The 21,585-nt window shown below is 35.7% G+C and overlaps 1 protein-coding gene across 1 annotated transcript in view; it reads right to left on the bottom strand.

Moving 5' to 3' along the window:
- The window catches only part of LOC129226451 (17-beta-hydroxysteroid dehydrogenase type 6-like), a 33,433-nt gene extending 27,116 nt beyond the window's left edge, over positions 1-6,317 (bottom strand). The window contains exon 1 of the mRNA XM_054861058.1: positions 6,020-6,317. Coding sequence (XP_054717033.1) covers positions 6,020-6,242 — 223 coding nt within the window. The 5' untranslated portion in view covers positions 6,243-6,317. The remainder of the gene's footprint in view (positions 1-6,019) is intronic.
- Positions 6,318-21,585: the final 15,268 nt, after the last annotated feature.

Below are 21,585 nucleotides of genomic sequence, written 5' to 3'. Positions count from 1 at the left end.
TTGATGGCGCAACTTGCGCCATAATCCCCCCTGTGGGCACCCCTGCTAAATATAAATTTTAGACGGTGGTTTGGGGATTCCCGGAAAATTTTATAGATGGAGGTCCTAAAAACGAAATTTTAGACAATCATTAATAACGAATACGGTGCGTTTCTCGGGGATTTGAGTGGGAATCTTAGAAGCGTTTCGAAATTGACGTCCTAAATATGTAAAAGCCATTTCTGATGCCAATAGTGGAAAGGATGAGGCATGGGAACTCTCCCCCACCATTCTTTCAAAATGAAAGTTTAAAAAACGCTATTCTAGGCTACCTTTGGTAACGTAAAGTAAAGGGATAAGCTTCGGGGATCCCTTCCTTCCCTTTCTTTGCTATGTCCTTTTCTTCTTTTTTGTTTTAATTACTGATAAAAATATTGTGGAAACTCCTTCCCGAGTTTTTCGTTTTCAAAACCATTTGAGTGTTTTTTAGTTATAAATAATGAAATTTTCAATTTTCAATCTGATATTTTTATTTGTTTGAAATAAAAGCGTGTGCGGTCTCAGTAAAAATACTTTTAAAATTTTGGACTATGATGATATCTTATAGTGATACAGGAGTGGCTCTCTCGCAGAGTACAACGGGAAGAGGAATTTGTCAAGATTATTTCGAAAAAATATTATGAGGATTACTTTAATGATTTTTTTCGAAGAAAATTGGTTGCAATAGAGCTAGAAGAAAAAAAGACACTCACTAATGTACCCTCTTCCCCCCCCCCCCCAAAAAAAGAAGAATTTTGCATACATGGCGCATCTCCTGGGTCTGCTTAATACTTCTGCATTGTAGTGACGTAACTGGGATTGGTGAGGGACAACTTTCCGCCCCGAATAAGCTCTCGTTTTAGAACAGGGGAGGAAGGGGGGAGGGACATTTTAACTCTCAATGTGAAAAGAAATATTTGGAAACATCATTCAAATACGATACAACACTTATAACAAATTAAAACTAGTATGTTGTGGCCATCACGAAACTTTCTTCTATATTTTTCTTTTTTTTTTTTTTCTGATCCCTCCCCATGCTTGACGAGGAAGCAATATTCCCAACAAAAACAAAATTACACATGCAAAAACTTGACGACCATCCCAATGTCTGAATTATTGCAAAAGCAAAGCAAAGAGCGAAAATTGAAAGTTATTTTAAAAGCCTTGCTTGAATTAGTTACAAATATTTTATTTATTAAAAAACATAAGATGGCAACAGTTAAATATTTCCGATCATTTCCATACAATTAAAATCACGAGAAATAAGCAGACGATAATCTATTACGATTTATCTTTCTTATTGTTGCATTAATAAAGCTATTTTTATTCGCTAAAAAATAATGATAATAAAAATAAATCAGCACCTCTTGGCGCGATTGGCGCCAAAATTGAACCAAAGCCTATTTACATAAGGATTCACATATATTCCAAATTTCAACCAGAACGTAGCATTACTTCTTGTGATAGGGCACTCACAATGGAAAAAAAGAACGGGCGATTGAGCTACCCCCTTTTTAGCTGTTGACACCAAAATAAAATCTGCTTTTATACCTTTTAAGGGCTACTTGCCGATAAATTTTTCTTTCATTCCGTTCATTATTTCTTGAGATACAGCAGTTACAATTGACGACAAAAAACGTTCTATAGCTCAACCCCCGTTTGAGTTATTGACACCAAAATTGAATCAGCACCTGTTCCTGTTACTGGCAACATATGAACCAAATTTTGTTTGATTCTGCCAGTTACTTCCTGAGGAATAGCAATCACGCGTAACTCAAAAAACGTCCCATTGCTCCACCCCCCTTTGAGAAATTCGCGCCAAAAACCAATGGGCACAAGTTCACATAGGGGAACATGTGTGTACCAAATTTCGTTCGATTTCATGCTGTAGTTTTTGCTGTAGAGCGGCCACAAAAAACTGGTCACACATAGACGTGACACACACACACACATACACAGACAGACAGACAGACATTTCCTAAAAATAGTCGAAATGGACTCAGTACACCTCAAAACGTTCGAATCCGTCAAAATTCGAAATTCGAAAATTTGCACGAATCCAATACTTTCTTCTACATATTAGATATAGAAGAAAGTAAAAGGAGCAACCTCTTCTCAGAAATAATACAAAAGATAAGACTAAACCTGCGTTTTTAAAGTTCAAAAAGTTTTCTTGTTCATTCAAGATCGTCTTAAATTTTGACTTCAATTTCGTAAATGTTCCGTGTGAGAGTCTCCAAAATCTCCGCCCCTAATATTATCGAAGGTCGGCTAAAATAGCATTTCTGGAGCTCCAATTTCGAAAAGTTTCGAGAGAGGGCTTTCAATCTCTCCTCTCTCTAACATCACCTAAAATCGTCTAAAACTACGTTTCTCGAACCATAATTTCGAAAATTACTGGGAGAGAATCCTTGAAACCCCCCCCCCCCCCCGCGTTTAAAATAGTCGAAGGTAATCTACAAATACGTTTTTAGAAATTCAATTGCAAAATTTACCGGGGGAGGGAACCCGAATCTCTCCAATCCCGTAACCTAAAACATTATCAAAAATCGTTTGAAACTACGTGTTTACTACTACTACAATTTCAATACTTTTTTAATAGAGAAATCTCCGAATCCCCCAATTTCTGCTTGAATATTTTACTTATGATTAGGTTCTAATAATTTCATAATGAATTGCTAATGTTATTTTAAATTATGAATTTCTAGGAAACGGTATGGAGGGAGGATGCTATCCTATAAGTTCAACAGGGACGCTTTAAACCCCATAGGTACGACACTGCAGTGGTGTAACTATGGGGGGGGGGGGGGGACTCAGCCCAGAACCGCATGTCCGAACAAAAATTGCACAGGAGAAACAAATCGCAAAACTTTTTTTCCTGAAAGAAAAAAAAAAACAATTTTCCTCTGAAAAATATGTTAAAAAATCCCTTTGACCCCCCCCCCCCCCACCAACAGTGTCATTATAGATCGCCTAAATATTGTTTCATCACATAAATGTAAAAAAAATTCAGAAAGTCTCTGAACACCATCTCATTCTCTAATGTTACAAAAAGGGCCGACAGTCACGTTTTAAGGACTTCAATTTAGAAAAATTTCCACTGAAAGCCCCTTGAAACTCCCCTCTAGACCCATTATTTGGGCAATTATGAGGATCCATTGACATCCCCGTCTTTTAATTTAAAAACGTATGGTATTTAAGCATCTTGCATGTATTTTGATCCCTTTTTCTTATAAAATTCATAGAGTACATACTCTTTGACCCCCCCCCCCCCTCCCCTTTCTTCCTGCAAAACTTTGAAATGACAGTCCTACTGCCCTCTCCCATAACATCATCAAACCATCTAGAATATCGTTTTAGAGCTAATATTTATTTTATTTATTTTTAAAATTTTTTTGGCGATATTTTTAAGATGCATTGAGTTTTCTTTCATGCTTTCTCTTTCTTTTTTCGACTTTTACTGGGAAAGTAGACTAAAAAGGTATTTTTGAAAATTCTGGGTCATTTAAATTTATACTTTTAACGAAGTTATGGATATTTCTAGAGTAGTAGCCTTTTTTTTCAAGTAATAATTGAATAAAAGAAGACGGTAAAACATGTTATCACTACCAATTTTTTCCCCTAGTTAGTAAAATCGTTGATTTTGGAGGAAAACAAATTTTAACACTTTGTCGACTGTTCTATATATTTATTTATAAAAACTTTACTTCGTAGAGGATGGTAGAAAGCTAAGATACGTCACTGGAAAGAAAATATTTCTGCAGTTCTGCGAAAAGATAATAGTACCATTTACCCTGAATAAACCCTATGCCACTTGATTCATTTTTTAACCGACTTCAAAAAGGAGGCGGTTATCAGTTCATACCATATGTATGTTTTTTTTTTGTTTGTCCACTCATAGCGTCTCACCTAGTGAACCGATTTTGATGATTCTTTTTTTAATGGATAGGGGAGGGCTCAACTTAGGTCCCATTACTTTGTTTGACCATATTTGTTCCTTAGAAAAAAAAGTTATGGGCAAAAAACAGTACATTTTATGCAATTTCCCTATTAAATGATTAAAATGATATTGTAGCGAAGTCCGCATTTTTCAACCGTGGATATCGGTGGCTCAGTGGTAGAATTCTCGCCTCCACACGAGCGACCCGGGTACAAATCCCGACTAGGACAAAGTGAATTTTACTAAAATTTCAGTTTCTACTGTTTCCCGTATTTTCTCGAATTGTTCTATTAATTTCTGTATCTTTCCAAGTTCTGGAAGTTCCAGCACTTTCTCAAGTTGTATATAAGGAGATGTAACGTTCATTCGTGGTTCTGAATAAAGATCTCGAGTTGAGACTAACGAGTATTCGCTTAATTTGGCTTTCACATTGTCTTCGATATCTTCATCTACGCGACAATATGAAACTCATTGTTATAAAAGTTTGGTGCCATATAACATTAATAGTAATTGTAATGATAATTTTGAATAAAGGCTTTTCTAAAGCATTACAGTGATATAGAGCCGAACTTCTTACTAGGTAACTTCTTACTTTTACTGAAATATCTACATTTACACTAAAAAGAATGAAATAAAAAAATTTTGAAAAAAAAAAAAAAAATAGAACCAACTTCAAAATTGCTGTAAAAAGTGAAAAATAATTTTATTCTTTAAACACCATCGATAATGCTTTTAAACATAATTTTTGAAGTTGGCGCAAAAACGATAGATAAAATCATTCACAGTCATAACTCAACTACAACTATAAATTTAACCAGGCTCAGTTTCTTCACTATCACATAAATTATGCATTGATGACAACATATTTGAATAACGATATAAATGTTTCGTTCGTAACTTTGGATGCTTTTCTGAAAAAAATATGAACGAAGCATGGTTACACTGGATTTTACGTTTTGTTTTTGCGCCAACTTCAAAAATTATGTTTAAAAGCATTATCGATGGTGTTTAAAGAATAAAATTATTTTTCACTTTTTAGAGCAATTTTGAAGTCGGTTCTATTTTTTTTTTTTTTTCAAAAATTTTTTATTCCTATTCTATTAAAAAAGTGTAGATAAATACTTTAAGTTCTGACAGAACCAGGATCAATCTTTGAGCCATACATTTCCTTGATTAATATTTGACTCATTTGGCAAGCACGCTGACTAAGCAGCTTAAAATGTGATGCAGTACTTTACACATTGAATGTGCCGTAGGCAGGTAAATGGCAGGTATCTGCAGAAATGCGTTTTCGAGAAAGTTTAAGAAACGCGTTTTGGATTCAATACTAACATTCGAGAAATGTGGGAATTCGATGTTATTTTCTCACTTTTGTTTCAGCTGAAACCAAATAAGCAAGCTTTTGTACAATAAAGCTAACATTCAATCGATAACAAAAATGCAAACTCATGAAAAATTTGCTCTCATTTCCTTTTACCTGCGCACAGAAGTATAAAAATGTTGTTATAGATTCACAAATTATGTTTATAATGCTGAAAATGTTTTTTTTTTTTTTTTTTTTTTGAGCAATCACGATTGCTTATTGTTCTCACTTGACTGTTTTTGGCGTCCTATCATTTTATTTTCCCACCGCCTTCCTCTGCCAGCACCACCGTCGACCGGCCTCACGATGCTGCTCCTCCAGAGAAAACCGTCTCCAGGTTGCGTCCATATCCTAAACACACACACCTACACACATATACCGACACAAACACACACGCCTACCTATGCACACATACCCACACACTCATGCCTGTACACAAACACACACACCTACTCACACATACGCAAACACACATACTAACAAACACATACACACACACCTACACATATACACAACTACCCAAACATAAACGTACCCCCCACACACAAACACACAACTACCTACACACATACACATACCCCCCACAAACACAAACACGCACGCCTACATACACACACACTCGTGATTGCGAAAAACATAATTTGAAGTCAAGATGCAAAAGATCAAATTATTATTATTATTTTTTTTTAAACTGTTACCTGTAATAAGTACTGATCGGTTCTCAGGCGGGACCTTCTCTTTCACAAAATACTTAATAGCAAAATCCAGCTGAATCCTGGCAACAACTAAATACATAAGAATATACGCTCCCAATGTATAGTAATCCGTCAGAAAAGATGGCAAAATTATCCCGAGTATTTTCAATTCTATAGCCTTGGAAATGTAAAGGGCAAGGCCCACTAAAAATAGCTTGTTGAACATGAATACAGACTTTTTTTCCCAGCTAGTTCTTTGTCAGAGTTATTTCAAAGACTGAGGATATTCCTACACTTATTACGTAAAATTGATATGCAAACACCTGTTGTGGATTAGACGTCCATCACGAGGGAAGTTATCAACTGCATAATAGATAATCGATAAGAAAGAAGCTGGAAAAGTATTTTCATTCCTTGCGCTGTCTGGTTATTGTAACTGTTACTGCATCTTGTATGAATAGTTCCTTGATAAATTCACGTTGCGTATGTTTGTCCCAAACAAACCAATGCTTGCGATATACAATATATTTGGTTAATGGTTTTGGTGAACTCCGCAAAGATCCCAACTTTACACTAAGCAACGCTTCAAAATACGTTGTTTTTCTCTTTTCGTAAGACTGCTCATATTCTACAGTCTGTTATTTTTTAAATACACTTTTTCTCAGTTAGTGGTGTCACTACGGGGGGGGGGGGGGGGGGTGGCGATGGTCACCTGTCTGGGAGGTGGCAGCCAAAGCGGAATTGCAAGTTTTTGAAAAATATGAAGGTAAAAAGCATTTTTAAGTCTACAAATTGGAAAATTTGCCGGGGGGAAATTCCCCTTTCCCACTCCACATCATGGAGTGAATGTTATGCATAAGATTAGGTTCGTATTGTCAATACTTGGATCTAGCAGTGACTTCCTCTTATACTAAAAAAATTGAACCCCATTATCTTTCCCTTTGTTTAAGATACGTTAGAAATAATTAAGGGGTCATCAATTTTATGCACCCTTTTACTTTGTGACCTCTCGACGACCTGCACATTTGCGTACATGGTAAGTTACACCCAGGAACATTGAAAATAGTGCTCCAAGAAAGAAGAAAGGTACAATCGCGAAACTTTGCATGTAAGAAGAGTGACATCTGATATGCAAATGATCCAAGTCAATGCGCATGACCGTTTACCCACAGTATCGGTGCAATCGGGAAAAAGGTGCTATACAGGGTGTCCCAAAAGGTCGTTTACAAACTTAACATGCTGGTCTGCCATATCATGATGAACAAGATTTTCATAGTAACAGACGTTCGCAAGCCCAATGCTGGCGCACTAGTGCCAAGTCAGGCACTAACGGATGCAGAACATGTCGCATATTTATTACACAAACACGATTTTACACAACATTTTAGTTTTCAAGGAAGGCTTATAGCTGTTGTTGAAATTTGCTGCCTTTAACTGTTAGACACCGTCGCAACGAACAAAGTACCGACCGTCGTAATAACGATCCATTCTGACAAGATTTCTCTGATCGCTGCGTTGTCGTTGCAACGTGATTATGAGAGCTGGCAGGACTCAAATTTTAGCAACTGCTTTAAGCTTTCCTAAAAGACTAAAATGTTGTATAAAACCGTCTTTGTATAATAGATATGTGACATGTTGTGCATCCGTTAGTGTCTGACTTTGTGTGCATGGAGTGCGCCAGCATTGCGTTTGCGAACACATGTTCCTATGTAAATCTTGTTCATCATGATATGACAGACCAGCATGTTAAGTTTGTAAACGACCTTTTGAGACACCCTGTATAAACCAGTGCATAATTTAAGATTTATAAATGTTACGATTGCATCCAGATTGTTGTTTTTTGACTAATTTTTATTTTTGCTTCAAACTTTTAATATCTTAACTCTGCATATAATTTTGAACATTTTTATAATTGGAAATATGCATCTAGGACTAACGGTTGCAAAAATATCGGCCTTGCAGGTTGAACCGGAACACCCTGTATAATGAAACGGCCACACCAAAAGTGTGACCAAATGAGAGCCTGTCAAAAGCCCAAACAGAGAAGCTGAGCTTGTATGACTATATCCCCCTCCCCCAATTGTAGGGTTATAAATGACTTGCTTTAGAAGCTGAGCAAATCTTTGTTGAAGTAAAAAAAGAAAAATGTCAAATTAGTGTTCAAATCTTGAGTTATCGTAAGTCATTGCAAAGGCAGTCTTTGTCATTTAGACCTTATGGTTGGGGAAGAAGTTTTGTCTGGAAGTAAATTAGCGAATTTGTTTGTATACTATCCTTCAGTTTCTAACATCAGATAAATTTATCTTTCAAGCGGGTTGAGCTACAAATTACTTCAACTTAGCTTTTTAACATTTAAAAGATATTTCGAAAGCAAAGTAGGGAAATGTGGGACAAAGTGAAATAGCGGGGCAAAGTGAAATGGTGGAATATTTATTTTGCTTTTAGGGCTACCTCTCTGATAATATTTTAATTATTTAGTAACACATGTAGTCTATTCCAGTCAAGAAAAAATTACCTCTGAAAATTATAGAATATGATAATACAAGCAATTTTCAAAAAATGAAACTCATATTGTAATATTTTGTTGTAAGTCGAAAATTATTTTTGACAGTTTTAAATGATAAAGTTCTTGTAATTAACAGTTGAAATATTAATTTATATCTTCTAATATTCGGTGCAGTATTTATTTTGTTAATATTAAACTTATTTGTATTTTAAATATTTTGTACAATTGGACAAGTACATGTGTGGCAAAGTGGACGGGGCAAACTGAAATAGTTAATTTTTTTCGATTGTTCAATCATTTCTTAAATCTCTTACGCATTTTTTATTGATTACTTTATCAACATACCTTAATTTAGCAATTCTCTTATTTATTCAGTCATTCACTTATTTTCTTATGCATTCACTCTTTTTCTCACTCATTTATTCGTCCTGATGCTTTAGTTAGTTAATTTACTTAATTATTCGTTTATTTTTTTTCAGTATAATTTAATATATTCATTCAATCTTTTATTTACTAATTCATTTGATCAAAAATACTTTTTATAATTGAATAGAAAATGTTTCATAAAAAAATGTTTCACAAATGTTTCTGTTGTTCAGGTAAAAAGTACTAAAAAGTGCAAAAAAAAAAAAAAAAAAAAAAAAAAAAAACATTAAATAACCTTTTTCCTAATTAAAATATCAAAAATCGAAACCCGAGGTGCACATCTTCGGCAAAAACTGTACCTGTGTACCAAATTTCATCTTTCTAGACCTTACCGTTTTCCCGAGATGCGCGCCACACACACACACACACATACACAAACATCTTATTTTATTACTAGAGAACCCGGCAGACGTTGTTCTGTTCAAACTCTGTAAATTGAAAAGTTGCACAATTTCAATAAACTATCAAGTGTTTGAACTTCTTTGTTGACAAAAAAGAGTGAAAAGAAAATGTTTTAAGCTGCTTGGTGTCAGAATGCGTATATTTATTACAACTTGATTTATCTAATGCCCACTGAGCAGCTGTTTTATTAACTATTTTTTCTCGTGTACTTGAAAGATCTTTATAAAATTTATGATTTGTTCCTTCCGCCATACTCAAATGATAAAAATCGTCCTCAGATATTAAGTGTAAAAAACTAACTACCCATCTAAAACAAACGGCAAATCCCGCTTCAGCGTCCCCCCATATGAAAAGGAATAAAACACTCGAAAGGATATCATTTGAAAAAATGATAAAGGTAAAAACAGTTCCCTGAATAAGGGAAAACCACTCACCCCCCCCCCCTCCCGATATAAAACTAATATTCTTCACCTTACATGACTAAACTCTTTAGTAACCAAAAACAGTTCTTTGCAATTTAAAATATTTCGCGAAATGAATAAAAAATACAATAAAATACATTAACAGTAGCTTTAAAATGCAAACAAATAATCCCGCTACTCTATTGTTTGTATACAAAGTCGCCAAGCCACGACGTTACTGTAATCCAGCCGATCAGTAAGCGAAGCGAACTCCGACCGATTAGCGGTCCGATCTTTTGAACGAAAACTTTTAAATCCCGCTCTCTCGCTGAGCACTCACTTGCTATCTTTGGGGATATTTCGATAATTGGGAATCTGGCAATCTTTCTTCATTGCCGTCAATATTCGACTCCAGCGCCTGCGCGAGAGATATTTTTCGTTGTAAAGCTAAAAAAGAGAACGGAAACATCTATTTCCATAGGATTACTATAAATCAGCAGGGTTACCAAAATAAAACTATTAAAGCCAAGAATGAGATCACCGCGCCAGATTCCCAGTTATCGAAATATCCCCCTGTCTTTTTCTGCATGCTTGGATAATCTTCATATATCGCCAAATTTGTTCTTTCCGCCAAAGATAAAAATCTTCCACTGCACTGACCTTTTGTGTACAGAACTACCCTGTTGTAATTTATCTGGATGAAAATAAAAAATTCTTTCGTGTTTAAATTCAACCGTCTTTTCCTTTAATAATGTACTGATTAGTTTGATAATCCTTAAAGTATTCTTGCCATTGGTGCCAAAATTTGGATGGATTTGTGAGCTACGTACGGTACTTTTGGTTAGTGAAAGAAACCCGATTTCTCCCAGTACTTAACTTTAAAATAGTATATCACGGGAACTAAAATCGTTGCATTTAAGAAATGAAAGCTTCACTCTCTCTCTACATTTTATCTATTCTTCATTGACATATCACAGTAGGAAATTTCATTACAAAAAGCAGAGCTGACTTTATTGTCCTTTGGCAACAGGTTAAATATTTATTTCAGTTCTCGCTCAACAATAGGTTAAAGTAAATATTAATCATTTGGGAGATAAACCATCCAATATTTAAATTAATTAATTAATTAACAAAAACGTTTCCGATTTGATAAATCGCGCTTCGAAACCATGCTTGCCACAACTTAATTCCGCACAAAAAATTTGATCAAAATCGGTCCAGCCGTTTAGAAGCCTTAAAAGGTGACAAACGTCCGCACAGAAGATTTTTATTTATTAAGATATGTATAGAAGATAGAATAGATAGAAGTGTAGTATAGTAGGGTGGATCGAAAAAAACGAAATTTTGAATCTTAATTTGGAATACCTGCCAAAAGCTGTGCATGTGTAGGTACAACACACGTGTAAAATATTATCAAGTTTGAACAACTCTTTGAGGGTCCTACCAAGGCTTGAATTTCACCAAAAATAGAAAAAAAGGTCAATTTTCGAAAATTTTAATGAAAATACTAGTGTTTAAAATTTTTGTTATAATACGGTTAAAATGCTCCCTTTGAACACTCTTTTCATGTATCTTCCCAATTATTTACAGTCTTTGCACCATTAAGCTCGCACATAAGCCGTTAGGTTTCGTGAAATTAACCAAAAACTAACTGTTTTTAAGCTTTTTTGCATATTCCAATATTTCTTCTTTTAAAGTCCAGTTTTCTTTTTTACAACGCCTGTACAGAATGCAGTTTGAAACGGAAGTGAAGTTAAATTTTATTACATTAACAGCCCAGAATCCACTAAAAAGAAATGGCTTCATTTCGAGTTCCATTCTACCTTTTCCATCTGCCGAGCCACATGTATTAAGTATAAATGTATTATTCATTTTATATTAGAAGTAAACTATCAAAATGATTTAGTTGTATTAACTAAAAAACATAGACAGAAGTGCATTGGTTACAAAGAATGTATATTTACTCACACACAGTCGCTCTGACATATAAACATCAATATTTCACAAAATGAGGGACTTGAAAAGTATCAGTTAGTTAAAGCCACATAAAATAGTCAGTTCATCACATCCATTCATGAAACCTCTTTGAAATAGTTTTTTGATTTAAACTATGACATGATACTTCGAGGTTAGATTTTTGCTCATATGAAGCCATCTCTTGCCGATTGACAAACAAAAAAGCTTCTGTCACCATATTAGCACAGGGTTGCACCCCCTGCATGTGACAGGGGAACTAAATACGAACGCAAAATCGGCGTTGGTGTTTTCAATCTATTGTTGAATATTTTAATTAGATATGCCAGCTAAAATAGGAGAGCGGTGGCAGTTATTGCACATTCTTGCCGGTTGGTAACATCATAGTAGTCTGATGCATTAAAGTTAATCTTTGAATTATAGAATTCTCTTATTTCTTCATGAACAGAAGCCACTTATGTGGCCTTCAAAATCTTCGCAATGCCAGTTCTACGATGTACTTCCGTTCATCAGTGATCACTGTTAAAAGAATTTTTTTCCAGGTTTCAAAAATAGGCATTTCGTTCAATGACAGGATCAATAATTTTTTTCAGATTTTCACTTACGTAACGAAATGCTGTAACAACACTGATCAGGAACAGCAAAGTTTTGTTTCAATTCCAGAAGAAGAAAAATTTGCAACGGCTATGCTCCCGCCAACAGAGCCATCAACATCTTTTGTTGTCACTTCAAAAGTGGAACAAATGAGGCTTTCTCTGCAACGCTATCAAGAGTGTGCTACTAGTACGGCATTTCTGAGAGATGTGCGATGTGCTGCAGCAATTGCTTCAAGAATATTATAGGATTTTGGTCCTGTGTCAAATAATTATCGCTCTAAAGTCGTTAATAGGAATAAAATTTGGAGACAATGACAGGAAGTGTCACAGGTGAAGTAAGTGCTTCTCTTCAAAACCTGCAAAGGTTTGAAAAGTACATTTTTCAATGGCCAAAAAGACAAAACTATGACAAAAAAAAATGGTTGGAGACAGATACCATAGAAGAACCATAAGCGAGGAATCCAGGGTTGAAAAATCCAATTCTTTTTATTTGGGTCATGTGACGTCAACTTCTGGAACGGGAAAATATGTCGCGACAGCAATGTGATTTTTGAACTAAAAATTTGTTTAAGCCTTAAGGATCTTTTAACTTTTGCTGTGATAGCACGGTCACGAATACCAGAAAAAAGAACGCTGCAATTGCGGCCATAGAGAATAAAATTGGACATCCTGTCCCATGGTTAATCTGCGAATTGCATGCAAGCAGCCTTTGCGTCACCTGTTCACATTACTTGATGGTGAAACTGCTGGTCCATGTGAATTTTTGCAGGACCAATAGGTAAATTGCTAGACAGGTGCGACAATTTACCACTGGTCCAGTTTGAAGCAATTACGCTCCTTGTCGTAGGTGCTGGGCTGTTAATGTAATGAAGATGAAGTATAATTTCATTTCCATTTAAAACTGCATTCTGCTCAGTGATTGCAAAAAAAAAAAAAAAAAAAAGGACTTTAAAAGAAAAAATATTGCAATGTGCAAAAAAGCTTGAAAAAAGTCTGTTTTTCGAAATTTCACGAAATTTTACGAACTTGGTGTGCGAACTTAATACTGCTAAGAATGTAAATAATTTTGAAGATACATGAAAAGCGTGTTAAAAGGAAACATTTTAATGATAGTAGAACAAAAATTTTAAACATTATTTTCATAAAAATTTTGGAAAATTGACCTTTTTTCCTATTTTTGGAGAAATTTAAGCCTTGGTAGGACCCTAAAGGAGTTGCTCAACCTTGATAATATTTTACATGTGTATTGTTCTTTCACATGCACAGCTTTTGGTAGGTATTCCAAATTAAGATTTGAAATTCATTTTTTTCGATCCACCCTAATCTTAATATATAAAAATCAATGTCCTGAGATAACATATATATATATATATATATATATATATATATATATATATATCAACGCACAGCCGAAACCGCTGAAGCTTCAGACTTGAAATTTGGCAGGCATGTCCGCATGATTACGAAAGTAACCACTAAGAAAGGATTTTTCGAAATATCAATTAGTTCAGGAGAAATTAATTAAAACCCCTTAATTTCTGTGAAATTAAAGCCTGACATTGAAATTTAAATCCCTTATTTTCGGAGGCTTTCCTCCATTCAAATCATTATTCAGTACTTCATCTCAACTTTTGGTCGATAGCGAATTTTGAATTTGATATTGTTTTTGTTTCTCACGTGATTCTTCGAGGCTTTTCTCAAGTCAAATAATAATGTTTCTGTCTTTTGCATTAACTTTTTCAATTCGGAACTCCAGCGCTCGAATACGCTACCTTGCGGTGATTTACAAAACTGCAAATGAAACTAAAACTTTGCCACGTTGCGTTCCATGTGTGTCTGTTGACGTAAACACAGGCAGTTTGTTCTGAGTATTTATTAACGCAATCGATGTGTCTTAGTTTGCTTTCAGCTACAGAAATTAATTCGTCCCTTAGTAGTATTCTCGAGCTCCTCAAAATAATGTTAGTTTTCATTATTTCCTTAATAATAGGTGAAAGCGAAAATTCTGGATTAACAAACTTGGATAACGTTATACAAGGTAAAATTTTTTATTGTTTTGTATGAATTTGTAAGAATATGGGAGTTTTTTTAATCTTAAATTAATTAAACTTACCATATTTTACAGCAGCATTTAGTTGGAATGGACAGTATGCAAAATATTTTCTTGAATATATTATCGTAGAACAAAATGATTAACCGAGAAAGAATTCACTTTATTCCTTTTATTCTCAGCTGAAAGGTTTCGCCAAATTTGTTTAGGGTTATAGTTTTGGTATTGTGCGAGCAAAGTAGCCTTGGCGAGATTTCGCGTTTTTAGTTAAACCATTTTTAATTTTTATCATGAGTGGAATAAAATGGTAGTAAGATTACAGAATTCGATAAGTGAAAGGAAATAATGGTCAATCAACTGAAAAGAAAACTACCACCATATATCCGTGAGAATTTTGTTGATGATTTGCATAACATGACACAATTAAATCGTAGTTCAGAAATTAGAAAAATCGAAACAGAAAATTTTTAAATGAACCGATTCGGGAATTCGAGAGAAATAACTCGGCTACAAATGGAAAACAATAAGCGCTAGCCAAGCAAGGCAAAAAGGTATCATCTTCTTTCGATAACAATTTGTAATGTCATATTGAATTGTCTAGCATTAATTGTTATTCTTGTCAGGCCACAATTATTATTTAGTTTTATCAAGAATTGATAAATATCGAATTCAACATCGAGGAAATAGCTGTTTAGAACTACGGACTACGTAGTTTGCATTAATCTTTGACGTTTAGTAATGCTTCTTGAATTCTCATTTCTTTCTACGTGGGCCAGAATATCCACAAGACTTTGAAAATTAATTTAAAAAGAATAAAGCGAAAAAATGATACGTACGAACAAAAATCACAACACTTTTAGCATTTTCTTCGTTACCATGTGCGTTTGTTTTAGTTTTCAAGTCCGCCATTAGACAGTGACTTCAGTGCCCCCCTATAGTTCGTTGGAGTTGCGAATACTAGAAACGAAGTTTTTAAGAACATCAGCACAGGCATACTATCCGTTTGAATTTAGAAGAGTGCAGTTTCCTGTAAAAGTTTGCTTTGCAATAACCGTTAATAAGTCACAAGGACAGACATTAAAAGTAGCATGGATCGGTTTAAGAGAAGACTTTTTTTTTCAAGACGGCCAATTTTATGTAGCTTGCTCCAAAGTCAGTTCATCAAGCAGCTCAATAATTTTAGCACCAGAAAAAAAAAAACTAAAAATGTTGCATACAACGAAGTTCTTGCTTAAACATAGGTATAACAATAAAATATGGATAACCTGTAATGGCAAAGATAATCAATACTTTAAAAGGATCGTTAATAACAGTTAAAGATCGGTTAAGGACGAGAGCATATATATAAGGAGTCCAGGGGCCCTAGGTCCTCCCAAAATCGAAACTAGGTGCACCAAGCACTGTTAATCCCTGCTAATTCCATTACCCGAGCAATGCCGGGTACGGGAATGCTAGTGTATAGATAAAGACTCTAATGCGCAAAATATTTAGCCCAGTCAATGAAGGTAAAAAAAATAGGCTTTGTCGCAACTAATTTAGGGAAAGCTGAATTTTTGCAGGATGTTAGCAAATAAAGTATACACTAAAAAAACACAAAGTCCCGACCTCCACCCCTCTTGCTTTCTCCCCCACCCCCCTCCGAAACATTGCAAGAGCAGTACTATGATTATACGTTTTTCGTGTCGCACTTATTAGGGGAAAGCTGAATTTTGGCAGGATATTTGTACATAAGGTACACACTAAAAAGCCACAAAGTCCCGACCCCCACCCCTCTTGCTTTTCCCCCACCCCCTCCGAAACATTGCAATAGCGGTACTATGATTATACGCTTTTTGTGTAGCAACTAATTAGGGGAAAGCTGAATTTTGGCAGGACGTTAGTAAATAAGGAAAACACTAAAGAAACACAAAGTCCCGACCCCTACCCCTCTTGCTTCCCCCCCCACCCTCTCCGAAACACTTAGACCATCAACAGCAGCACTATGATTATTCGCTTTTCTTTTCGCAGCTAATTAAGAGAAAGCTGAATTTTTGCACGATGTTAATACATAAAGTGTATACTAAAACCTAGACAGTCCCGATCCCAACCCCTGTTGCTACTCCCCCATCTCGTTCCGAAACATTGCACAGTGATCAGTTCAGTACTATGATTATACGCGTACAGCTTGAAAATTTATGATGTTAACGGGGTGTTCCTTTTTTTATTTCACTCCTAACAATATTATAAACCAGTGGTGCCCAACCTAAGGCCCAGGTGCCGTATCCGGCCCGCGAAGTTGATCCGTGTTGCCCGTTGTTTTGTGAAATGTTACAACTCCAAGAGCACGATTAATGACAATGTTACAAATTGTTAGCCAAATATTTAGAAATTGATTTCTGAAAACATTGTTGGGGTTATACACACTATTATACACAAATTATGAAACATAAACTTTTTATGTAGATACCTCAGTTTCACCATTTTACCAACTTAATCATATGCAGAAATCTCACAATAAAAAACAAAAAGTAACTTCAATAAATTAATAGCTTTTTATCATTACGTCTTGGAAAGAAATGTTTGAACAAAATTTATAGATAATAATATGATAATAGTCATTTTCTCGAAATGGATCAACAATGTAATGACGTTCACTTAAAGTTTTTACTACCATAATGGAATTATTTGTTACAAAAGTTTATAATTCGTTTGTGTCGGCGATATTCTACAAAATAATGTTAATGCTTGGCTAACTATTTAAGCTTTAAATAAATCAGGAATAGTATATTTGAACTGATTATTTTCTCGCAGCGGATATTATTAACGTTTAATATTACTTTTGCTTTTTATTTTTAAGCCCTATATAAGGGGCCATCTTCTAATATTTCGTTGGTTTGGTCCGAAATATTGTTGTAGAGCATTCCACTACAGTGTCTGCACATAGACGTGCAATCGAACCTAGGTTTACGACAGATACAGTTTGAAACACATAATCTTTTCAATTGCAAGATACTAATTGGAGAAGTTCACTTGAAGCAGAGGTAATCTTCATGAACTTAGGAATCAGTCTGTTACATGAAGTATAATGCCAACCCAACTCTTCTGGGGAAGTTTAAAACCTAACCAAGTTTGAATCTGGTGTTGATTCTAAAAACTCTGGTGGAAACCTTAAAAAGATGTTGACGAGTGACGTCTGAAGATTGACCGTGATTACCGAATATCTGCTTTTGTATCGGGACATCTGGATTTTTCCCAATAAGACAGTTTTAGATTTCTATTTTTGTGTTTGGAGTGTTTCAAATCTCAAAGTGCAGGTCGCTTATGAACTTCAATAATCAAATCTGTGTCGATGTCGGTTCTCGTCTGGGTTGACATGATTCAAATCGATTGATTTAAAACAAAACCATCGATTTAAATCATGTTTAATGATTGTTTAGATCAGCGGTTCTCAACCGGTAATCCGGTGAACCGGCATCGGCACCGGGAGCAGATAAATTTCACCGATCCTCAGAGATTTTTGCTCCTCTACGTTAAAAAAAGTTCCTTACTCAAAAACAGAACCAAAAAAAAAAAAAAAAACATTATAATAAAAATAATACCCTTTACGGTATCTTTCACGTGAACTTTATGATTACTTTTCGCACTTTTCTATGATTTTTCAGCAATGTTTATTACTTCTGTATAGTTATTACATTTTTTTTACCTTATTCTTAACATTAAACTTTTTTTAGCACAAGTAGTAAGTAAAGTTTTATTGATAGTTGTTTGGTTCTATTTTTATTTTAATTACTTCTACTTTAATTTATAGTGGGCGCTGTTTTTGTTTTGTTCCATGGAACGATAAATAAAAATGGCAGTTTTGGCTGGAGAACTCAATGGTGGTGTGTGGCTTGTTTTTACACTTTTAGAATCACAGTTAATTTTTGTATACACGGAAATTTTTCCTCTGGCGCAACGTACATAAAATTGGAGGCACAGACGAGATGTCTGAAAAAAATCGGAAAGATAAGTATAATCTTTTCTTGAATTTTGATGGAATTAGAAAAAGCCGCTGACTTTGGTATGGAAGATACAGAAGCAAAAAAGTTCCGTGAGCGAGCTAAAGCCTCATTAACCAGAATTCGCAATTCATTACAATCTGTGTTATCTAAAAATGATATTCTTATTAGATTGGAAAAAGTAGAAGAAGCGTTTAAAGATTTTGATAAATATGATGGGCTTTTGCCTAAAACAGATTCGGAAATTGCAGAATTTACGGAACTGTATTTCGATATCAGAGTCAAATTGCAAAATTTGTTGGATGAAATTGTTATTAATGAAAATGTTACTTCTACGAATATTGTTGTTGTTGCATGCCCCCATGGTCAGCAGAGCTAGACCAGGTCCATGAGTTTGTTTACCCTCAAAAAATCCAGCACCGTCAGTGGGTCTCCAGACAGATCCCTCCTGGAGAGCCCCAGGCACGACAGTATATGGTCAGGCGAGGCCTGCTCAACGGAACACTTGGAACAAGTCTGGAAGGTCTTCGACCTCTCCGAAAATTTTAAAGTTTTAAGATGTCCACTACGAAAACGGGCAAGAGTTGTTTGTTCCTGTCTGTCAAACCCAGGGGTCAGGGAGCCACCAGGTCGTGAACATCTGTACCAATGGTGTTCTGGCTGGACAATCCAAGTAATATTATCCCTATGTTTAATCTTTGAGTGGATCTCCTGAAAGGTGAGTGATGCCGTTGGTTCTGAGACCTCAGCAGCACCAGCTTTCGCCAAGATATCCGCGATCTCATTACCACATGGGAAGGGATCCACTGCATGTGAATTTGATGAGAGAAGGAAAGTTGTTTTAGTTTGTTGAGTATTGAAACTCCTACACTATCTCTCACATTTTGCCATCTGGTCAGGTGTTGTATTGCACTTCTGCTATTGGATAGAATCCAAATTTCGGTTCCGTGGTGGAAAAGCTCTAGAGAGTCTAGGGCTTCATCAATGGCTATTAGTTCACTACGGAACACAGAGCAGTAATCAGGGTTTCTCCTCTGAATCCTCAAGTCAAGGTTTTGCGATTTGATGTAAATTCCACTACCAGAGTGTTTATTATCGTCACTACTGCCATCCGTGTAGACTCGAATGGCGTCAATTGGAATCTCTCCAATTCTCTCTAGAGCTACTTGTCTTAAATAGGCTGGAAGATCTGTTTGTTTATTCACTTGAACCGGTAAGTCAGGATGGAAAAAGACGCCGTCAAGATCATCCGCTGGGTCTAGACATTGTATCAGATGATGTGATTCCACGGTATTATCGATTATATTAAGAGAGGCTAATTGGCTGAAGGGACTGTTCCTTCTGAGCCTTTGGTTATTACGCCAATTTTCGAAGTAAATAGAGGTACGATTTTGTGTACCAAGAGCTCTGAGCTTGTTGTAATATTTTGTTAGGTATGCTCGTCTCCTAAGACTTAGCGGCTGAAGGTTTGCCTCGTAAAGCACAATGTCACTAGGACAAGTGTTTCTTAGCCCGGTAATAATCCGGGCAGCGCTGAGCTGGACTTTTTCGAGTTTTTGCAGATTTGTAGCAGAGGCAGAGCAATAAATTGGGATGCCATACTCAAAGATTGGTCTGATTAGTGAGATATACGTATTTCTGATTGTTCCAGCATCAGACCCCCAATCACGCCCAGAGATGTACCTCAAGATGTTTAGTCTCTTTCTAGTTTTAAGCACAAGATGATCAATATGACTGTTTTCCAGTATTTCAGGGTCCAACACAAATCCCAAATATTTTGGATGTTTATCCACATTCAGCCGTTGACCATTCAGTAAAATATTGGGATGGTAATTATACATCTTTCTGTTAGTAGTAAAGAAGGCTATCAAAGATTTAGTTGGATTAAAACACAGTTTGTGATCATCAAAGAAATTCCGAATCTCTTCTAAGACTTGGTTAATGACACTCTCCAAGCTCTTCAAGTCAGAATCGAACATCCAGAGGACAATGTCGTCCGCGAAAGCGCCAACTTTACATTTTTCCTTAATAATTCTTTCAATGCCTGATAAATAAAGTGAGAACAGAGTTGGGCTCAGCACTGACCCTTGAGGTACCCCTTGAGAGATCCTTAAACTCCTGGTGAGGGAATTGTTATACTTCACTTTGAAAAATCTATTTCTCAAGAAATCGTATATCCAGGGAAGAGCTTTACCACCAATTCCAAATTTTTTAGATAGTTTTATAATTAGTAAATTATTCCAGACTTTGTCAAAAGCTTTTGACAAGTCCAGGAAGACTGCGATTGAATGATTAGTCGGTTTCCTGTTTTGGGCATCTCTAATCCCCTGACAGAAGTAAAGTAATTGGTCAGTAGTGCAATGTCCCTCTCTGAAGCCGTACTGCTCCTCTGGGAAAAGATTGTGCGAATGTAGGTGAAAAGTGAGTCTTCTCAGAACCATTTTTTCCATGATTTTGCATGCAATACTGGTTAGGGCTATAGGTCGATAGCTCTCCGGGGACTTGTCGGTTTTGCCACGTTTCTTAATAGGTATGACTGTCGCTCTCCTCCAGTCCCTAGGAAGATGTCCCTTATTCCAGGAACAATTAATAATATCCAGGAACCTTTGCCTTCCAAATTCACTAAGATGATCTAACATTTGACCATGAATGCCGTCAGGTCCAGGTGATTTATTCAGGTTAGTTTCTCTAACTGCAGCCTTGAGTTCACTCATGCCAAAATCTTTACTGAAAATGTTGCTTTGACTATGGTTATTGCTGCGACAGCCATGTACAATATCGCTTGCCTTGATTTTGACTTTTATGTCTTTGCCAGTAAAGTTCAATTTACTTATTCGTTGATAATGTAAACCTAACAGGTTGGCTGCTTGTTCATCGTTCTCGGCCATTTCACCACTGTCACTCTGGACTGTGTTACTCTGCTCTACCTGTGGTTGTTCTTTGCTAATATTTTTAACCAGTTTCCTTAGTTTTCCATTATCTATTCTTGAGTCAAGTCCCGAGCACAATTCGTTCCATTTGTCACGTTTAATTTGAGCATATTGTCTTTTAATTTTTGCGTTGATTTTATTCAATTCAGTTCTTGCGAGATTACCGTTGTCCGAGCCCTTAGATTCAAGGATTCTTTTACGTTCCTCCAATAGAGGTTGTAGTAAGGGTGATTTGCTAGTTAAGTAGGGTTTTTTCCTCCTCAATTGACCCCGTGGTATATATTTCCTGGCTGCTTTTAATATCGTT

Source organism: Uloborus diversus, chromosome 7 (assembly GCF_026930045.1).
Source record: "Uloborus diversus isolate 005 chromosome 7, Udiv.v.3.1, whole genome shotgun sequence".
Lineage (NCBI taxonomy): Eukaryota > Metazoa > Arthropoda > Arachnida > Araneae > Uloboridae > Uloborus > Uloborus diversus.
Note: the sequence above shows the minus strand (reverse complement) of the source record. Positions and strands in the feature narration are given on the sequence as shown.